The sequence below is a fragment of the Misgurnus anguillicaudatus genome, chromosome 21 (genome assembly GCF_027580225.2).
Source record: "Misgurnus anguillicaudatus chromosome 21, ASM2758022v2, whole genome shotgun sequence".
NCBI classification, from domain to species: Eukaryota; Metazoa; Chordata; class Actinopteri; order Cypriniformes; family Cobitidae; genus Misgurnus; species Misgurnus anguillicaudatus.
The window spans coordinates 26,189,983-26,206,179 of NC_073357.2; the positions used below are offsets into that span (position 1 = coordinate 26,189,983).

Below are 16,197 nucleotides of genomic sequence, written 5' to 3' on the forward strand. Positions count from 1 at the left end.
CACGATATAAATGTTAATGTATATTTTAGATGAATGTTGATTTATAAAAATAAACACCACAGCCACACTTGATTCTGAGGAACTACTTTGTTTGGCGGAAGAGCAATATTTGTACTAATATAATTACAACTTATTTGTGTTTCATTTTGGGAAACCCTGCTATGCATATGAAGTAACCGTTTTATAAACGCAATAAACCCCCGCAAAGCAGTGGGGTTACAGTGCATTTTATAACAGCTAAGGGGGTTTTAGGCACTCCGCTTCGCGTCGTGCCTAACAACGCCCCTTAGCTGTTATAAAATGCACTGGTAACCCACTGCTTTGCGGGGGTTTATTGCTTTTATCTACTGTATATGGCATTTTGAGCTAAAACTTCACATATGTGCTCTGGGGACACCACAGACTTATTTTACATCTTAAAAAAGTCTTGTGCCATGGCCTCTTTAATATACCACACATGCAAATATACAATTGTAATGGTGGCCCATTTATTGTTTTATTCTAAAATGCTGTGTTGTTTTAATCCAGGATGGGTTAGGGCTAGATTAGTCAATTTGACCCAACCACTGGTCATCAAGCATCATCAAAATAAATCCAATAATTATTTACATTAATAAATCCTCCAATATGTAGCCTACGTTTCACAACAAAGTTAAATAAACATTAAACATTAAAAGTCTTTGTCTTTACAGAATAAAACTATAAATGAACAGCCTTATGCAAAGCATTCTGGGATCCTCATCTAACTTTTTCTGTTTTTTACTTCAGATTTTGGATCCCATAATGTTTTGCATGAGGCTGTTTATTTATAATTTTATTCTGTAAAGATAAAGACTTGTTAATGTTTAATGTTCATTTAACTGTGAACAATCCGTTGCCAGTAAATAACATCAATTTAAATCTACAGTAGGCAAACGGCTGGCAGTAATACTGTAATGTCTACAGACATTTTTAACAGTGTACCCCATTCCCTCACAGCGTGGGCTCCGCACGATGTCACATCCCACACGTACTGTGATCCCAAAAGAGAGCGTTACGTAAAACAGAACAGCTCAATAATTCAAACGCAACGCTTTTAAAGCTAAGCCTCCTTCAAACGTAGACCTGCACAGGTGAAAGTGCCTGATTTCCCTCTCACATACTGTATACACACACTCAATAATAAAGACACCAACCAACAATAGTCCATGATTGAGTTTGCTCAATTTTATTTGACAAAGTATTTTCCACTTGTCCTTTCATCTCACTCGTTGTCTCTGTATTGTTTTATTTACAGTAATAAAAAATAAATCATTTTTGTAAGGATTACATTCCACACTTACATTGCAACGTGTAGCATGTTCCTTTCATAAAGTGCATGTCAGATTTCAGTTCACAATACATAAAGAGAAACAATGCAAGAAAATCAAATAATAAACACTATTACAGTACATCACAGTTTCAGAGCACCCATCCACAAATCTGACCACAAGGGCCACATTTGTTCGCTTATGACCGACCCCATATTTGTGCTGACAGTTTTACAAGTAGTACATTCCTTTAGCTCTATAGATGTGAAACGGTTAGACTACAGCAAGACTAGTTGGTTAATCAGAAACGCAGACAGATTTCGATAATGGACTACATCTGGGTGCATTGGTGGTTATATAAACCCAGAGGCTCTTCCAGAGGCTTAATCTCCTTTTCTTTTCCTCACTCCCCTCCCTTATTCTGGAAAGTCTCCTTCGCACTTTAATGTAGCTGTTGATGGGAAACACAGAGCTCTGCTTAATGGCCCAGAAAAGGGATTTCAAGTACTCTAGATAAATGTAACATTTCATGCTCTCCAAGGTTATTTTTAGTAGGGCCAGATTTAGTGGTAATAGAGCTCCTGTGCGGTCAGGAGCTGTCATTCAGACGACCTCTCTCAGTACGTCAGCACTGACGTAACAAAAAGGTGTATGCTGGTCTTTTCGTCATCCTCACCCCAGATTTTTCTTAAAGAATACAGTCGAAATACCCTGTAGCTTTCGATGATTGCAGTCGATTAAGTTTAATCCACTTTACTCTTATCTAAAGATAGGTGCCTGGGGTTCTTGAATCCTATGATGATATTTGTGTTGTAAGTAATTGGATAGGTCACTTTTGAGGGTGAACCATCTGCCTACAGTCTGGCACAAAAAAAGGCTCTCCCAATCTAACAGAATACTAAAGAGAGGACTGCATTGCTCTCAGTAACCATAGTGGGGTGCAATGTTCAAAAGTACACAAGAGAGAGAGAGAGTGGATCACAGGGTTTGCCACTGTAAGGTGACAGTAAATCCTCATTTTTACCGATATGGTGAATGCATGAAAATCAATAAGACACTAGTAAGTAAAATTATGGCACGTTCTGCCTCGCCAACACTTTGTTTTTTCCGTTTCTGTTTTTGTTTAGAAAACCATTGATAAGAATACAGATACTGAACGCACACACACACGCACACTCACCAAAACAACATCATAAAACTCATGCCCTGTTGTGTATAAAAATATATGTTTCCATACAGCATTGCATAAGAAAAATAACCACTCACACCCCTGAACAAACAGAATCTATGGCATCCCATTGAATACATTGTAGTAGAGATACGGTACATAACAATAGAGATTTGCAGAAAAATGTCGATATTTGCCAAGTGCCATGTGGGGTAGGTTCTCTTTTTTGGTGGGCACAGTGTGACAGGTCACTGAACCTCACTCCTGACATAAGTGAGCGGTATATTAACAAATGGTTCAGGCTCTCTCGCATACGCACAGAACAAACACGGACAATTGCTCCACGGTGTCCAGACCGTAAAACAACAGTTTAAAAGTCCATCAGATTTCGTACAGGTCACTATGAGTATTGAGGTTAGTCAGAGATCACCCGCGTGGGCTCTCAAGGCCAACTTTAAATACTGTGAGTACTACAATGAGAAATCGTATAAAACAGTACAGTTGATTTAAAGAGCTTTAAAGGACAAGTTCGGTATTTTACACTTAAAGCCCTGTTTTCAGACTGTCTATGATGAAATAGAATGGTTTTGACTGAAATTTCGACATATGATGCTGGCGTGAGAATTTGCGGGTGTTTGTTGTATCATCTCCCACCTCTACAATGGGTGTATAGGTGCACTTGAACAATTTTTCCTAAAATGCATTAAACTTCCGTTTACAAAGACGGTTTAACTCACCGAGTGGTCAGGGGTGCTCAATGATATGCTCACACAAAAATCGTTGCAAAATATGCTTACCAACAGCTGTTTTATCGTAGTTTTTGTCCAACTCTATTGACTTGTATTAGATGTGCTGTGAGGTACGGTATTACTCTGCCGCCGGGAACGTTGTTTGTATTCTTGCAATTGGCAAAGGCGGATTATCGCCATCAACTGGGCTGGAGTGTCTTTTATTCAAGCTCTCAACAAAGAATGTACGGGTGTGAGGTGTTTGGAAAAATAGGTCCACAAGTTTACAACAAATGCTAAAACACCTGTTGGAAAGCATCTTTTGCAGCGATTTTTGTGTGAGCACACCAGTGAACACCCCCGACCACTCGGTGACTTTCAGTGCACCCACACACCCATTGCAGAGGTGGGGGCCGACACAACAAACACCCGAAATCTCTCGCGCCAGCATCACACGTCGAAACCTCAGTCAAAACCGCTCCACCTCATCACAAACAATCCGAAAACAGGGCTCCAAGTGCAAAACACCGGATTTGTCCTTCAAAGAGAAACACCCTGGTCTCGCTAACGTAGTCTGTTTTATCTTGTTCAAGTTAGGAAGTAGAATTAGCTCTGTTGATGGCCTCATTGTGATTGTAGCTCTATCGTTGAACGGTACACGTTGATTCATTATTGCAAAAGAGAAAAGGTAAGGCCAAAATGAAGATTCTTTGCTCGCAAATGAGGGCTTGTCAAATAACAGCAGCGACATTTGGATCCCCCTTAAAACTCAAGGCTTTTTATAGTCATATTTCAAGTTCCACAAATATATATATGCATATAAAAAAAACATGACTATTAATCATTGTATCTTTTAGTGCTGTATGTTTGCGCCATTTTGTATGTGTTTTGGTTATAAAGCTTTAAAAAGAATCAAACTGACTGTTTCTGGTAATGACTTGAAGGCCATTAGCTGTTATGATTTCAGTTTTCAATGAACCTATGTCCCCATCCCATTTTGGCTTAGGTATTTGATCTTTTAATAGGCTTGTGCCTAGATCTCTTTACACACAAGCCAACCCTGACATTGATCTCTGGTCTAACTGACTAATTGTACAGTCTGCACACTTAATTCTGTCTGATAATCGCTCAAATCATTTCACTATACGGGTCCCGCAGTGTCTTATTTAAGCCTCCGCATCCGAAATGGCCTTTTGCTAAATAACGCAATAACAATAACGCAATAAAGATGTTGCCTGAGGTCGTATTTAAAGCGTCTTGGCTGACATCTTATTTTGTGCGCAAACCTTTATTAACTCAGCGTCTCGCACAAAGACGTGCGCTGGAGCACGCAAATTGCATGTGGGACGTGAGCAAAAAATGCAATAAAATATGCGTTACACTACTTTATGGCAGCAGACGTGCCATCCTCAGACGTCTGACTTTTTTCTGGCGCTACACTTATAGTTAGCAAAAAAGTTATGTTATTTTGTAAAACTGGATAGGGGCCGACATCAGAATCATTTTATCGTTTTTTTCGTTCTTTATACATTTTTAAGTAAACCACATTTAAGAAACATTTAAGGACAGCACCCAGACAGTGTGTGCTGTCCATGGTCCTGAAAAAGCTCCATGAAACGTGAATGTGAAAGGTGCTTTCTTCACCCAAATCAGGCTTGGTCTCATCACCATTTTCATTGTTAATGCTAATTTTATATATAAATAAGTATATTTGATTTCGAAGTGGATGATTTGCGTCACTTGGGCTCTTGTTACCTCTTACCGAAGTTATTTTTGATGCAATTTGATATTACTGTTGCACAGAGTTGCTCTATGCATTGAAGACATCTAATTGTACAGTGCAGCTTGACATCATGGACGCACTAACCTCAACACCTAATGCACATCCAGCAATATTTGTCTGGGAGGACATCATATCATTAACACTGACACAGTACAAACTGATTATAAGATAGACATAACTCATACTTAGTCCAACCTATACATCGCTCGATGTCCTTGGCCGCAAGGAGAAGTTGGACGGTACACAGCCGCAGCAGGCAAGCCACAGGGATTTCTGGATGTCTGGGTTTCTGTAAGCATATATGATTGGGTTTATGACCGAATTACATGTCGCTGGCAGCACCGTTGCATACGTGTAGATCATCGGGTAGCTGGAGTCGGCCACAATCGAGTACATGGCGAAGGGCATCCAGCATGCGGCAAATGAGCAGAGGATGACTGAGAGTGTGGAAACACCTTTCGTAGTGGAAATGGCCATAAACTGGTGCTGAACAGCGATTTGCTGCGCGTGGCGGAAGGCAATCTTACAGATCTGCAGGTAAAGCTGCATCATGAGGGCAAACACCAGCAAGAACGTCACAGAGAGCGCCACGGCGTTGTTCTTGGTGACTGGCCGACAAACACTGCAGCTGGCCTCGTCTCGTAGGCAGTTCCAACCGAGCGCTGGCAGCAGGCCCAGGACGATGCACACCAGCCAAATGACCACCACCATGACATAGGTGTACGTCACGGTGCGCTCTGTGTGGTATGTCAGAGCATTGTAGAGGGACAAGTACCGATCCACTGTGATGGCCAAGATGTTGAGCACTGATGCGGAGAAGGCGGCGATCAGCATGCCGACAGAGATCAGAGTCACAAACTCATTGTTCAGCATGTAGATGAAGACAAAGTTGAGAATGAGGCCGAGTCCGGCAAGCAGGTCTGCAAACGCAAGACTTCCAATCAGAATGAACATGGGAGCTCTCAGTGTGGGCGTGTAAAATAGGATGGCGATCACGATTGCGTTCTCACAGGAGATGAGCGTGCCCGTCACGCACAGCGCAATGTCCCACGGGCTAACGGTGAGAGGCTGCAGCTCTGCCGTTTGCACCGGGGATGAGTTCCGCACGTCCAGGAGATTCCACGTGCCCGCCGTGGAGAGGGAAGAGGTGTTTTGAAGTTGGTTGCTCATTGCTGCTGCAAGAGAGTGAATCATAGCTGATGGTGGAGGGAGGGGGTGAAAGAGAGAGAGAGAGAGAGGGGTGCGGTAGTGAAGATAACAGAGAATGTGTGTGTCAGTGCAAAGGCAGTGAAAATAGGATATTTGTCAAAAAAAATATATGCCTTAATCCCCCAAACCTAATTATTCCTATCTCTTCTAAACAGTGGAACGACTTTTATTTACAAATTTGTATTGTTCATAGCTAGCAATCAAAATAATAATGGTAAATAACGCTATAAATATTATTTCAAAACAAGACTTTTAAACACCCAAATGAGATAAAAATGTGCACTATTTTTTTAGCTGTCCCAACAAAAGCACGCACTTCACTTTGTTTCTATTTTTAGTAATTGTCTAAAAATAAGACGCGCCACCTCAGTGCACGCTTCTCTTATGAAAGCATGGCGCGTATGCTTCCAGAATCCACAATGATGCTCTATTGCCTGACGCCATAGACGCGGGCACATTTCACTCAACGCAAAGGATTTTCATTCATAAATTTTCCCCACCGACCCGACTAGGCTATATATAAACCGGCCAAAAAAAATACGGCAAAGGACTTGGAGAGGTCAACCCTCCTGCAATTCTGTTAATAACACCGCTGGCCATTAAAAACAATTTAAATAAATTAAAGACACATTAATTTGAGGTATTAAAAAAACGCGAGTGCGCATCAGCAAACGGTACCTCAGTGCCATGAAGCTGCAATGTCTTTTTCTCTCCCAAGCTCGAGCGCAGTCCGTGCCTGTCATACGAGAGGAGATGGAGATAAGAGGGGAGCAAGACGAAAAACAACATAAAAGAAAAACCTCAAATGCCCGACCTCCTCTCTATCTTCCTTCCACGTAGTTGACTTGAATGATCATCTTTGGCGGGTTAAGTCCTCCAGAAAGGCGAGGTGCTCGTCGGTTAGCATGGCTAGTACTGTTGGTAGGACGATAGCTCTGCCTCGCTTCATATTCCCCCCATTGGACCTCACCGATGATTCTCTCCTCTGACGTCAAGAGTCCTCACAACAGTCATGATCGAGTCTGTGAATCAGAGAATCTGTGGACGGAATATTAACAATCCATCAAAATTAACAACACACCCAGACACGACTCTAACTATAAAGCGCGAGAGAATAATGCGTCTTGGTACCTGACGCACTGTACAGTATCATCATTCCACCGGACGCAAGGTCGCCACGGCTGCCGCTTTGCGCAAAACATTACATTTTTATTTCGTCTTTACCTCACAAACACATCAAACTGTACCACTCAAACAAAGGTTATGGTTTAAAAAAATTGCACCTATGTGTCTTTTGCGTGACGTTACGCATATGTCAAATTAAATAGCTAGTATCCGAGTCTAACGCATTTCTCCCACTGAGGACAATATCAACTACTCCTAACACGCAGCAGTCGAAGTGTTTACAAGGCTGTTTATTTTTAGAAAATCGCATTTTACTGAATCGTGCTTTATTTAGAAAACAAGGCAGATGATGTACATTTTTGCCAAATTAACTAAGCATAACATAAAGTAAACTAAAAAGGTTCAAACAGGCAATCACTTGGTTTTGTTTGTGTGCCAAATATAAAGATTGGGTGCATTGGGTTTTTTAAAGTTCAATTTCATGACTCCTGGCAGACAAGCTTATTAATACCTTATCAGAATTATAAAAAGCCCCAACATTGGTTGAGCATTGACAGAGCATTGGACCTGCAATGGCTTTCCATTGATGGAAGCTCCCACCAATCACCTTCACTTTCACTCCCCCATTCATCTTCTCTGCAGAGCATTGTGGGAATGCTATTACATCATCGCCACGCTGCCACCTTACTCAACTATGAATCCTTGATCCTGCAAGTCTACTGTTACAGCAATACTCTCGAAACCACACAGCACACATTCCTACATTATCACATCGACATACATTCACATACTACAGTGCTTGAAAAAAAGGGGACATTTCTCAAGACTTTTTTAAGATGTCAAATAAATCTTTGGTGTCCCCAGAGTACTTATGTGAAGTTCAAGCTCAAAATTCCATATAGATACTTTATTATAGCATGCTGAAATCGTCACTTTGTAGGTTTTTGGGTGTGTCCTTTAAAATGCAAATGAGCTAATCTCTGCACTAAATGCCAGTGCTGTGAATAGTGCGGATTAAGTATTATTATAATAAGATCCCCATCTGACATCACAAGAGGAGCCAAATTTCAATGACCTACTTTTTCACATGCTTGCAGAGAATGAATGACCAAAATTAAGTTACTGGGTTGATCTTTTTCACATTTTATAGGTTGATAAAAGCATGGGGACCCAATTATAGCACTTAAACCTGAAAAAAGTCAGATTTTCATCATATGTCCCTTTTAAAAAAAACACTGTGGTTCACATACACTACAATATGTCAATGCATATTCTACAAATAAATCAATGCACCCTTACACTATTCATATTTTCACATATTTAAATGTCTATAATAAACAGTATTAAAGCCTGTTTAGTACTACAGTGTGTGTAAACAACTGTAGCCAAGTTCCATTCACTCTCTATTGGGTCATCACAATAAACAAGTGCCTGTCAATTTAAGTTGTCATACGATGCTATGTTGATTAATAAATGCATTGCAATCCCTCTCAGCTGAGAAGACTATTACTGAACTCGCGTCCAGTGTGTGAAAACCTGCTGATGCTTTCCAATCGCTGGAACTCGCCTGTCAGCAGATGCTGTAGTATTGTGAGATATGTGTGTGTGCATGTGACTGTCTCGTCCAATGTATTTATCTGCGGAAGCAAGCCACAGTGCTTCTGTTCACCGCCTGTTTGACAGGAACAGCTTAAACACTCTCCGTATGAAGTTTTTATTTGCTGTGATTTTCCAAGTTTCAGTCTGTTTTTACTGTTCTGGGAGAGCAGCTCTTTAATGCAGCCTTCTGCTTCATGTCTAAATTACACTGCTGAGCATCTCATGAGACCTACTGCTTCACCTCTACTGTACACTCTTTGCCTTGAATTTGGTTTAAGTATGCATGCGCCCTTTGTCTATTAGTGTCAATTTATTGCCATATGGTTTGTGATTGTGATATGTTTAGAGATACAGTATGAAATAAGAATGTCATTTTATATAGTATGTAATTATCTTAGTACACTGTAAAAAGTGAAAAGCCGGATTACCTTGATGTTTTTCACAAAGTATTTTTCACTTAAACATATAAGTTGAATAAACTTAATTTTTAGGTGTTGCCAGATGAAGTATTTTTTAAGTAATTCTCCAACTTTTCACTTTTTACAATGTATAAAAACAAGAGATAGTACTTGAGAATTACAGTTTAACAAAAGCAACAACATCATCTTCATTCTCATACACTAACCGATGGCCGATTAGTAAAATGTTTTATTACGGTTCGATTTACAGATACATGTCATAATGTAGCTTAGTTGATGCAAAATGTTGCAATGTGTATTAAACAAATAATAATGTTTATGATCGTGTGTATTGATTTATATGTAAGAAATTGCCCTAAAGCCTCACTTTCAGTTCTTTACTTGACTTTTTCCATGTTTAGGTGTTATAATTGGGTCCCCAGTGGTTCTATTAACCTAGAAAATGAGAAAAAGAATAACCTAGCAACTTTTTGGTAAACCATTCTCTGCAACCATGTGAAGAAATTGGCTCCCCTTGTGATGTCAGAAGGGGATAATACCGCCTTTTAATCTGCTCTATCAAACCACGGCACTGCCATCTAGTGCAGAGATTAACTCATTTGCATTTTAAAGCACACACCCAAAAATGGCACGTTTACTCACACCTACAAAATGGCAATTTTACCAATAAATTATCTGTATGGTTTTTGAGCTAAAACTTCGCATACTTACTCTGGGGACGAGCAAGAAACAATATGAAAGCTGAAAATGTACAGTACACTGTAAAAAATCCATGTTGCACCTAAATTATTAAGTGTAATCAACTTAAATTTACAATTTATTTCAACTTTTTTGACTAGTGAGGAGTTGCTATAAGTTATAAAAAGTTAATTGAATTAGCTTAATGTATTTAAACTTTATTTTTATCATTTATAGACTTTTAAGTTTCATCTGACGCACATGTGGTGACGCGATAAGCGTCTGGTCCGAACTTTACTTCCGGTTTCTGTTTAATGTTCTGACTAGTTGCTGAAACAAATGCCTCGTCGAAAATAACAAATGTTTTGGTTTCCTAGGTAATCTACATGTTGTTTATTTTGCTTGTTATATTTATGTTGCTTGTTTAACTACTTTAAAATTACTTTGTTGTTATTAATTCTTAGCGGAGTTTACCGGAAGTTACGTGTTGACCACGGAAGCCGCTTGTTTATGTTGTTACTGCTGAAACCGTCTATAGCGACTCCTCACTAGTCAGGGAAGTTGAAATGAATTGTAAATTCAAGTGCAACAATGGATTTTTACAGTGTAGACACACATGCTGTAGGTGTTTCCAATATGGTCAGGCTCTGTCAGATCATCTAATTAGAAAGCTGATAGTCTGAGAGACAGTGCCTTGACCTGTTTTTATCACTTACCCCTGGTTCACTGAATAACCTGAGTTCCCCGTGGCTTATTTTCATTCTTTCTGATCTCTGTGAAAAGTGAGAGACTATATCATGCGGACAGGAAACTCAAAGTTGTGGATTTAATTTTCACATTGTATGAAAGACACCTTTCCCCTTAAAGGGCCCCTAACCTAGGTGTTTTAAGCAATATTAAAATAGTTTATGGTATCCCCAGAATGTGTCTGTAAAGTTTCAGCACGAAAAACACCACAGATCTTTCATTATACGATGTTGAACATGGTCATATGTTTTTGTGTGTGTTTCTTTAAATGCAAAGAAAGCTTCTTTTCCTGTATGCAAAGTACACATGTGCTTTGGACTACATCAAAAAATGTGTCTCTGGCAGAAGGTTGAACTGTGCGCTCATAAGGCGGAGTCTGTGAGTGGCTTAATCAATGTGACATCACATTAATAGAGATACCCAATAGCCTGTTTTGTGTGACTGTTGCGGTTTTAGGAGAATACACAGAAGAATAAAGAGTATGCATTGACATCACTTTTCCACGTGACCGCGCAGGAAGTCGCCCTGTTGAGTGGCAAAGGTTCAACAAAATGGCTGGTTTTCATAGCGGGTGCTGCGAAAATGCCAGTAAAACTGCCTATTATCAGCTTAAATTGAATTTAGTTGGACTTCATAGCAGAGGTGAACAATACTTAGTTACATTAGTTTCATTTCCCAAGCATCTGTGCTTTATTAGGTTGTTTGTATTGGGAAAAACATTAGTTCACTACATTCTAAAGCATAGAATCATACTGTGAATTCTTTAATATTGCATATTAAAATTGATTTAATACTTACTTACATTAAAATTGTGTTATTTTACTTGAGTGAAAGTATGTTAAAGGACAGGTTCGGTATTTTACACTTGGAGCTCTGTTTTCGGATTGTTTGTGGTGAGGTGGAGCGGTTTTGGCTGGAATTTCGACATGTGCGGCTGCCCACGGGAGTTTTCGGGTGTTTGTGTTTCGCCTCCCACCTCTACAGTGGGTTTGGTGGTGCGCTGGAACACTCTTTCCTAAAATGCATTAAACTTTAGTTTACAAAGACGTGAAACTCACCGAGTGGTCGGGGGTGTTCACTGGTGTGCTCACACAAAAATCGCTGCAAAAGATGCTTTCAAACAGGTGTTTTTGCATTCGTTGTTAACTTGTGGACCTATTTTTCCAAACGCCTCACACCCGTACATTCTTCCGCTTAGAGCTTGAATAATAGACACTCCAGCCCAGGTGGTGGCGCTAATCCGCCATTGCCAATTGCAAGAATAGAAACAAAGTTCCCGGCGCGGAGTAATACCGTACCTCACAGCACATCTAATACAAGTCAATGGAGTTGGACAAAAACTACGATAAAACCTGTTGTAATGGGTATTTTGCAGTGGTGTCAAAAGTACTCATATTCATTACTCAAGTAAAAGTATAGATACTAGAGTTTAAAAAGACTTTTGTAGAAGTTGAAGTATCAACTCAAGCTTTTTACTCAAGTAAAAGTGAAAAAGTACTGGTTTCAAAACTACTTAAAGTATAAAAGTAAAAGTAATGTAAGGAAAAAAATGTCATTACGGAAAAAAGCCTAGGCCGCACCACAGGGGCCTTTTCTGCACTACCCTATCTCCTCTAAAACATGTTTCTAAAGGCCATAATAACTATAGTGTTATATTAAAATGTTAATGTTAAAAAATGTGGGATGCACTAGGGCCAGGGGTATGCAATGTCAGTCCTGGAGTGCCGATGTCCTGCAGATTTTGGCTCCAACCCTTACAAAGCCTTGGCTACCTGTAGTTTATGGTGACTGTTTCAGGGGCTTTTGATTAGACCTGGAGCTAAACTCTGCAGGACATCGGCACTCCATGTTGCCTACCCCTGCACTAGGCTATATCTGTTTCAACTGCATACGGTATATGCCCATTAAAAATGAACGCATTTTAGTACAATGCAAACAAGTACATTAAAGCAGTGGTTCTCAAACTGGGGGCCCCAGTTTTATAATATTTCATGAAATACATTACTTTATTAGAAATTCTGTGTAATTAAACCTCAGAACAAGAAGGCTACTAAACAAAATCAATACATTTGTATAATTTAACATGTTTTGTTTAATTTAAAATTTATGTTTTAGAATGATTTATGCCATACATTTTTTGGGGGGGGGCTGTGAAGGAATCCACTGTACACAAGGGAGGCCGCAAAAAAAAATGGTTTCATAACCACTGCATTAAAGAACCTTATATGTGTACTACTGAGCATTATATATAAATATTCAAATATTATAATGGTGCAAAAAGTCAAAATTCAGAGCAGCCAAACTTTTACAGTGGTGCCCTCTCTAGTTAAAAAACAACAAACTATAGTATGTGTGAGCATAGAAATATGCTATTGTTATCATTTATAATTGTATTTTGACAGCAATACAATCTACAATTACACACATATGCAATTATATATGAAAGCCTATATTTCTGCATCTGTCCCAGTGTAGCTAATGGACTTCAGCTTAATCTAATGTGACAAAGCTGATCTTACATGTCAGTGTAAATCCAAGTAATTTTGAAGACTGTCTTTCTTGTAAGTAAATTAAAAGTCAGGTTTAAGGAAACAGCTGATGTCTATTAACAAAAGCAAAAGTTGGTATGTATGGGTATGTGTTTGATTAATTTAACACTCAAGCATATAGCTAAGTAGGTTTTGTTAATGCAAATAAAATTTAGGGCAGTTATTACAAAACAACAGATGTCTTTAGCATAGATATCTTTGCCATGCTTCAAAACGCAACGCAGCACAATGTCATTTAAGTTGAACAACTGAAGTTACATGATTTAAATTGGTACATTGTTATACTATTTAAATCACACAGATGCGTTGGTGTCAGCAGCCAGCTATACATTTACACAGGCTTGTAAATGTGAACTGACCTGAAAGTGATCCGCGAGTTTTATTTCGTCCTTTTCCATTTGAAGGCAGAATGCCGCGTTCTGTTACTGTACAAACGGATGGCGGATGATATCAAAGCATCGCGAGAGCAAACTGCTCCAACTGCTTCGCATGCTTTCTAATCGCTCTCGCGGTTCTTTTAAGTTTATCTTTGCAGCGCTATCGAACAAACTTTTGATCATCTGCAGTCAGCTGGGGGGGCGGGGATTGCGTACGGCGTGGATTGCGTACAAACCAATAGAGTGTCGGAATGGTGTATGTTTATACTTCTCATCCAACCACATTCGCATTCATCCAGATGATGCAATTTATCAAGATAGGTTTTGGTTTTTTTTAACGATAACAAGCCGGAATGTAAAAAAAGAAAACAAGCCGAAATTAAAAGAAGTAACGAGGCGAATTTTAAAATGTAAGGAGTAGAAAGTACAGATAATTGCGTGAAAATGTAAGGAGTAGAAGTAAAAAGTCGTCTGAAAAATAATTACTCAAGTAAAGTATAGATACCCAAAATATCTACTTAAGTATTGTAACGAAGTATTTGTACTTCGTTACTTGACACCTCTGGTATTTTGCAGCGATTTTTGTGTGAGCATACCAGTGAACACCCCTGACCACTCGGTGAATTTCACGTCTTTGTAAACGAAAGTTTAATGCATTTTAGGAAGGATTGTTCCAGTGCACCATTAAACCCATTCTAAAGGTGGGAGGTGAAACACAAGCACCCAAAAATTCTCGGGGCAGCCGCATATGTCCAAATTTCAGTCAAAACCGTTCTATTTCATCATAAACAATCTGAAAACAGGGCTTTAAGTGTAAAATACCGAACTTGTCCTTTAAAGGTATTGCGGAGGATTTTCTTTTTCCGTGTGGATCATCAAGACTATTGGTCCTCCTAGTTGTCAATCAGGAGTGTTGTGCGATTGTATTTTTTTAAAAAGTGAAGAAGGCGGTTCTTTTCAAAAATTCGAGAAAATCCTCCACTATACCTTTAATGTACTTAAATATTAAATGTAAAACAAAAACGTATTATCTATTAAATGTAAAAAAATTAAGATAATATGCTTTGGAATGTATGTTTTCCAAAGAAAAACACGGATAAAATACAAATACTTGAAAAAATACTTTTAAGTTGAAAGTAAAACCTCTGTTTGATAGTGACCCTAGCAACTTGTCAACTGTGGTCTGTGGACGTTGGAATGAACAATCAATTTACTTCTCCTTTCAGTGTTTTTTGGCAGTCTGTAAAACGATAGCTCCGAATTCTTGTTAACCTGTTAGTACAATCTATCGCACAACAGCTTTTTTCCATTTCGACGCGTTTTCACCGTGTTTTTGTCAATGTCCTCAAATGTTGGCGCTCTGTCTTTTGCCACTCAGTGGGCGCAACCCCAGTCCCTCTCGCCGACGGCAACGTCATGTGCATACCCTCTATAGATGGATTTGCATAATAACAGAATGTTTCTGCGCACTCACTGGCGACTCATTGCTTGAAACACATTTAAAAGTGCATTTTTTAGTTTAGGGGTGCTTTTAGGACAGTTAAGCAGTTTTTTAAAATCCATGTTTGTGTGTGCACATGCTGATAATGCTATTGGTCCCAGTCAAATATCAGAAGGATCAAACTGGATCACTTCTTCTATCTAAAAATGCCAGTATAACACCTAAAAGCACTGATGATCATTTATCACTTCTTTCTCTCTCCTTTACTTTCTTACTATTCCTCGTCCGACTTTTGTCAAGATCACACGCTCACTCGCTCAATGACTCAACATGGGATTAGTCTGCAGCAGTTTACTCATGCCCAGTGGGTGTTCAGCTGACTTGAGTGTGCAGCAGGTGCCCATGTGTGAAAGAGTAATCTCAAGGGTGTCGCAGACAAGCATTAGCATTCGCTTCATATAGACTTTCCCATGCTGTGGCTATACCCGTAGCCAGTGCTGGGCAGTAGCTTCACTACAAGAAGCGAAGCTAGTAGTATAACTACATTTTTCAGTAGCTTGGCGGTAGCTTAGCTGCTTTCTAAATCAAATAGCTTTTCAGTAGCTAAGCTCTTTTTTTGACCAAGTAGTGAGGTAGCTTCCACACAAGCTACAATTTTCCAAACATTTCTGAAGTCGTCCTGAATTTGAGAATAAGTGCATCATTTAAATCGACACAGGACGTTGTTTGTTCCGTATTTTTGAGTTGTGCACCCTTCATTCATACAAAACATTACCACCCGCATTCTGTGAAGACTCATGCTCTATTTCTGATTGGGTTATGTCATCAAGCCAAGCTAAAATAAAAACATGTAATAAATATTACAATTGAAATTATTAATAGAATGTGCTTTGGCGGGCACCTCACAGACTCTGTGCAGGCTACCTGCTGCCTGCGGGCCCACATTGGAGACCCTTGTGTTAAGATATGTCAGGGCCAGGTGTTTTTAAATAAAGGCAGCTCAAACATGCATTTTATTCTGGGAGTAGGATAAGTCCAGCAAACAGCCCCAAAATGTGAAGTACCTAGGCCTACATTATGCTTGT

General features: G+C 39.4%; 1 protein-coding gene across 2 annotated transcripts; it reads right to left on the reverse strand.

Annotated features, from left to right (window-relative positions):
- Positions 1-3,268: 3,268 nt before the first annotated feature.
- Positions 3,269-7,509, reverse strand: gpr185b (G protein-coupled receptor 185 b). Of its 2 annotated transcripts, XM_055199199.2 has the most exons (4): positions 7,309-7,509; positions 6,992-7,215; positions 6,856-6,913; positions 3,269-6,164 (listed from the first exon to the last, which is right to left on the reverse strand). In XM_055199199.2, the coding sequence occupies exon 4, from the start codon at positions 6,160-6,162 to the stop codon at positions 5,164-5,166; it is 999 nt and encodes a 332-aa protein (XP_055055174.1). In that variant the 5' UTR covers positions 6,163-6,164; positions 6,856-6,913; positions 6,992-7,215; positions 7,309-7,509; the 3' UTR covers positions 3,269-5,163. The 2 variants fall into 2 exon arrangements, with proteins under 2 accessions (XP_055055174.1, XP_073716013.1); XM_073859912.1 differs by having other exon boundaries at positions 6,856-7,215.
- Positions 7,510-16,197: the final 8,688 nt, after the last annotated feature.